The sequence below is a fragment of the Equus quagga genome, chromosome 19 (assembly GCF_021613505.1).
Source record: "Equus quagga isolate Etosha38 chromosome 19, UCLA_HA_Equagga_1.0, whole genome shotgun sequence".
Lineage (NCBI taxonomy): Eukaryota > Metazoa > Chordata > Mammalia > Perissodactyla > Equidae > Equus > Equus quagga.
Genome location: NC_060285.1, coordinates 15,533,608 through 15,538,658, shown reverse-complemented (window position 1 = coordinate 15,538,658; position 5,051 = coordinate 15,533,608). Strand labels below are relative to the sequence as shown.

Here is a 5,051-nt window from a genome sequence, read left to right as displayed (position 1 = left end):
TAAGTTTGCAAACAGTCTAAAAGCTCTTCCCATTAGCCCTGGACGCCGGAAACCACAAAGAGCAGTCAAGTTTTGATTTTCAAGGAGAAAGCCTCTGGTAAACTTTCGCCCAGCCGCCAGATCTGTGGGTTCCTGGGAGGAGCTCTTCTGAAACCTTGAAGATCCCTACGCTCCTGAAGACCCAGAGCGGTGGATTACAGTCAGTGAAAAGCTTGGGTGCCTTCGGAAGATCACTGTGTTTGGTGAGCTCACATTTCTAGGCTAAGGAACCGACCAGAGGAACTCCTTTTGTTGTCTTTTGAAATAAGAAGATCAGAGAGGAAGACGAGGTTCGAAGTGCGGATCAGTGCGTCCTAAATCTTTGCCGATCACCTCCGTCTGGATCTTTATAAAAAGATCCAGGAGTGCAATGAACTTAGGGAATCATGCCGTGTTTCCTTCAAGCCTGTTCTAGAATCTAGCTTCCGCACCCCGAAACTTCTCCGGAAACAGACCAGGCAGTCTGAATGGACCAGCATCTCCGCTTGGAAGATTTTTCAGTCTCATCTTTTCTGCTGAAAGATTCATCTCTTGGGTGATTTGTTTGCTTTTTCGCCGAATGATGGAGAAACGTAAAGCGGCCGGCCTGCTGGCTTTGCCATCCCACCTCCTCACCGTGCCCCTGGGCGTGCCGGGGACCATGCCCCGCCTCCCTCCGAGGGACCCCTTCAGGGTCTCCTTGCGACTGGACGCCGCGCGCTGCGCCCCGAGACAGCCCTACCTGCCCCCGCCGCTGGACGGCGCCCTCGAGCCCGCCTTCCTCCGCAAGCGCAACGAGCGCGAGCGGCAGCGGGTGCGCTGCGTGAACGAGGGCTACGCGCGCCTGCGGGACCACCTGCCCCGCGAGCTGGGGGGCAAGCGCCTGAGCAAAGTGGAGACGCTTCGCGCCGCCATCGGCTACATCAGGCACCTCCAGGAGCTGCTGGAGCGCCACGCGCGGGGCCAGGAGGGCGCCGGCCCCCCGCGCAGGGCCGAATGCAACAGCGACGGCGAGTCCAAGGCGTCGTCGGCGCCTTCGCCCTGCAGCGAGCCGGAGGAGGCGGGCAGCTAGCGGGCGCCGGACCCCGGAGGGACCCCCGCGCCCGCTGCACGGCGCGCGTTTGGAGCCTGGTCTAAGGGTCTCTCCGAAGGTGGTTTGCATTTTTAATCCGGTTTGTTTTCCAGGACTGAATCTTAGGAGAAAGGAATGAGCGTTTTAGGGGCAAAAAAGGTATTTTGACGTTCTGGTTGGTTCCCTCCACCCGTCCCTTATTGTTTATGTGCCCTGCAACTCAAAAGTGCTTATTAAGGAAATTCTTTTCCTGTACTGCTCAAATGCAAACCGTACCAGATTCTGAGCGCCTCGTTCTAAAAACGATTCATCTAAAACCTCAAAGGGCGATAACCAACGGAATTTCCCGCAGTCAAGCGGTATGGGTACATGATGTACATCAACGTTGAAATCAACCTTAACCGAAGAAGAGCTTTCCAAAAATAAATAAATAAAGGACAGCCCCTAAAAAGAAAGGAGCGTTTTCTGCATTCCTTCCTTTGGGAATTGTGTTAGAAATTTAATTGACGCCGTGCTTTGGGTGAAGGTGACTCTAAGCTGACACCTGAGAACACATTTGCCGGAGCGTGCTGCTAGGCCAGTTCATGCTGTTGACTGAATATGTGAATTTGGTGCTAGAGAAGGCGTCCTATATTTGATAGATCCTGTTTTATCAAAAAGTGGCCATTTGGGAACTTCATAGCCCTTAGCAGATAACGTGTGTTGGTGTTAATGATCTCTTTGGAAGAGAACTCCGACTTGTATGAAAACTTATTTTTCCTCTCAGTTGTCTTTGTCCCTTTAAAAAAAATTTTCCTGTTCTTTGCATCCCCCGCCTTGTAGTTCTCACTCTATCTACCTTTGGTTAAATTAGTGACACTGTGACAAAAAAAAAAAAGGGGAAGCTGAGATGGTTGGATGGGATAGACTGAGGTTGGTACGTTCTCAAACTTTTATCATTGGTGGGCTTCCCGGTATATTGAAATTATCTTGCAGTGTAGGCTTGTTCTCAGTCTTTTAAAAATGCTTAATTCTGGTCACTTTTTTCTGAAACAATTATAAACTCAGTAGATAAATCAAATGCTTAGCGATAGATAACGTTCTCTAAAATCATTTTTTAATTTGCTGAATTGCACTTTCCACGCAGGCAGCTTTGGTATGGGGTGGGAGTGGGCCCAGGAAATGGAAAAGAACAGAAAACTAACAAGGGCTAGCTATTTCAGGGTATTATTTCACTTAATCCCCATAGTGGCCTCCTGTACCCCCTTTTTACAGATGTGTCAACTGAGGGAAGCTAATATTCAGTGAACATCTTTTACATGGCAGAAGTTTTGTTGGGTGCTTTTCACATCTTGTCCTATTTAATTCTCATAAATCTGTGAGGTGGGTATTACACATATTGTGTGGGTTAAAAAAAAGAGGCTCAGAGAAGTTACATGCCTTGCCCAGCTTAGTATTACCAGGATACGCTGAGCTGAGGTTGAGTCCAGAGTCAGCCTGACCCAGAGGCCAGGCTTCCTGTCTCGCTTACCGTGCCCGCCCTTGCTGTCATTTGCTAGTTGGGTGATGGGACAAATGTTACTTAACCTCTCAGCAACTCAACTTCCTCATCTGTACTATTTCACAGGAGAAGTGGAGATTAAGGAATTTGGTCATCTGCAAGGTACTATGCAATGATAAATTAGTAGTGTTATCACTATGTGGAGAAAGTCCTATTGCTTGGTTCTGCGGAGAGTAAAGCCTGCTTAAAGAGGATGTCGAGGTAGACTTAGTGTGGTTTCTTCAGTGTTTCAAAAGAAGGACAGACTAACCACATTCCACTGTATTTTACCTTCTATTTTAAGGTTCTAGGGGACATGATTTGACCTGTGGAATGCTGAATCTGTGTTAAAACGTATAGTTACTAATATTTGCAACGATGAGTTATAATGGGCTTCTGCTGTTTCCAGCTGTGCAGATAAACGCTGTGCAATGATTCATGACCAGATTACTTTTTCTTGAGAAATGGGTGGAGTCTTTTGGTTTGAATGAGCAAGAGGTAACAGCTGTTTTTTCTTGCCCATTGCTTGGTTACAGCCTCACACACTCCTGTGAGGTCTCCATGTTGGTCTCCAGGCTGGTTGTTATTCCAGAGAGGGGTTTGAATGAAGCAAGCCTAAGTGAGATGTATTTCCTAATTAGGGGGAAAAGGTGGGAAAACACCCACAGTTCCCTTCCTATCGGAGTTGGAGCAGAGGCTAATTAACCAAGTTGTCGAGAAGCTTGAGAGAGGTTTTTTTTAGAATTCTTCCATGGGCAGTAATAATACTCTCTGTCCCTTTATGCTGCTCCAGCCGTGGGCAGACACCTGGCCGTTCTCCTTCCTAAGGTAGGAACAAGAATAATACAGGAGTATATTTTGTTTGATCGCTACAGACTATGTAGTTGCTTTTAAATGCAGGAAAGAAGATTTTCACTTACTTCTTTAAGATAAATGTGTAAAATGTGTGAATAAATATACTTGGCTGAGAGGAGTGGTTTCTGAAGAGGACGAAGGTAGTTTTAAAGGAGAACTTTATTCTGAATAAAATGCCTTGAGAGACTTTTAATGTGGTTTTGTTTGAAGGCCTATTGAGAATAAGGCAATGATTTTGAGAAACTTTTTGAAAAAAAAATAAATAAAATCCCATCACAATCATATAATTTTCTTGAGAGAAAAAATAACCGGGCAGTTTTTCTAGACCCTTTTTGATGACTTACAGGAGGAGCACCGATCCGGGAATGAGACTTTTTAAAAAGTTCAGCCTTCCCTTTTCCTGTGAATGAAGACTCCCAAAAAGAACAAAATTAATTCCCAATAAGTTATATAGAAGCAACAGAGTGAGGGGAGTTTTATGGACGTGGTGCCTTCACGAAAGGAGAAACATTTACATGTCCTTCAAGATCTTCCCTGTCTTTTTGGCCACTCAGCCTACACGTATCCATTCATTATACTTTATTGCTTTTAGAATATTCCCTGTGGTTCATAACCCTGATTCATTGCGGCGACACCCCAACCCTGTCCGCAGCGTGCAAAGAAGAAGGGGCTATGGCAAAATGTGTCCTGGCCTAGGGCTTGGGCCAGCTCTGCCACTCGCCCACCTGGTGATCTTGGGCGAGTCCCTACCTTGTAAGATCTCAGTTCCCTGTGCTTGGACATGTGAAGATGACACTGCATGATCTTTTAGGCTCTTCCTGTTCTAAAATGCCATTCATCTGGCACGTGCAGAGTCCTAGACTATGGGAAACAAATGTCAGTCGGACATGCCCACTTCCTGCCACAGAGTACAGCTGCTCTGTTTCTGCATCCTCTTTTCCCACTAGAAAGATCCAGCCTCAGGTCTGCAGTGCACTCTTTTTTGAGTCCTAGTGGCTGTTACAATGTCTAATTAAAAAATAAAAATGAAATCCTAGCTTTATAATTTTTTATTGAATGGAATTTGAAGAATCTTACAATCTGGAGGGAAAATGGACCCATTTCTCCTCAATATGAGGAAAAAACGTACAAGTGGTGTAATTGATGTCCAAAATGAAAAGCGCTATGAGGATACGGGAGCGGTTCTAGCTTCAAGTGCGTAGAACACTAGGAGGAAAGGCTTTTGGGAAGGCAGCCTTTGGCAGGTGAAAATGGAATGAGAATTACAGGCAGAGGGGCCAAGCGGAACACAGGTGCCTAGAACACAAGAACTGTGTTCAGAGAGTAGAAAAGTGGAGTAAATAGGAGACTACAAGTGGTGGCTGCAACAAGGTTATGGAAGGCCAGGCTAAAAAAAACTTGAACTTTGTTTTTTAGACAATGGGGAACTATTGAAAAAAATTTTTGTTTGTTTGTGGTTGGGAAAGAGGGTGAGCTGTTCAGCGCTGTGGTTGAGGATCCCTCGGGTGGCAGCAAACAGCAGGCCAATAGGGTGTTGCAATCCTTGAGAGAGGAAGTGAGAGCCCAAGCTGAGGCTGTGGCAGTGGG

The 5,051-nt window shown here is 46.2% G+C and overlaps 1 protein-coding gene across 1 annotated transcript; it reads left to right on the top strand.

The window, feature by feature from the left end:
- On the top strand, positions 1 to 3,692 carry ASCL4 (achaete-scute family bHLH transcription factor 4). The gene has a single exon (XM_046646535.1). The coding sequence runs from the start codon at positions 599 to 601 to the stop codon at positions 1,088 to 1,090; it is 492 nt and encodes a 163-aa protein (XP_046502491.1). The 5' UTR covers positions 1 to 598; the 3' UTR covers positions 1,091 to 3,692.
- Positions 3,693 to 5,051: the final 1,359 nt, after the last annotated feature.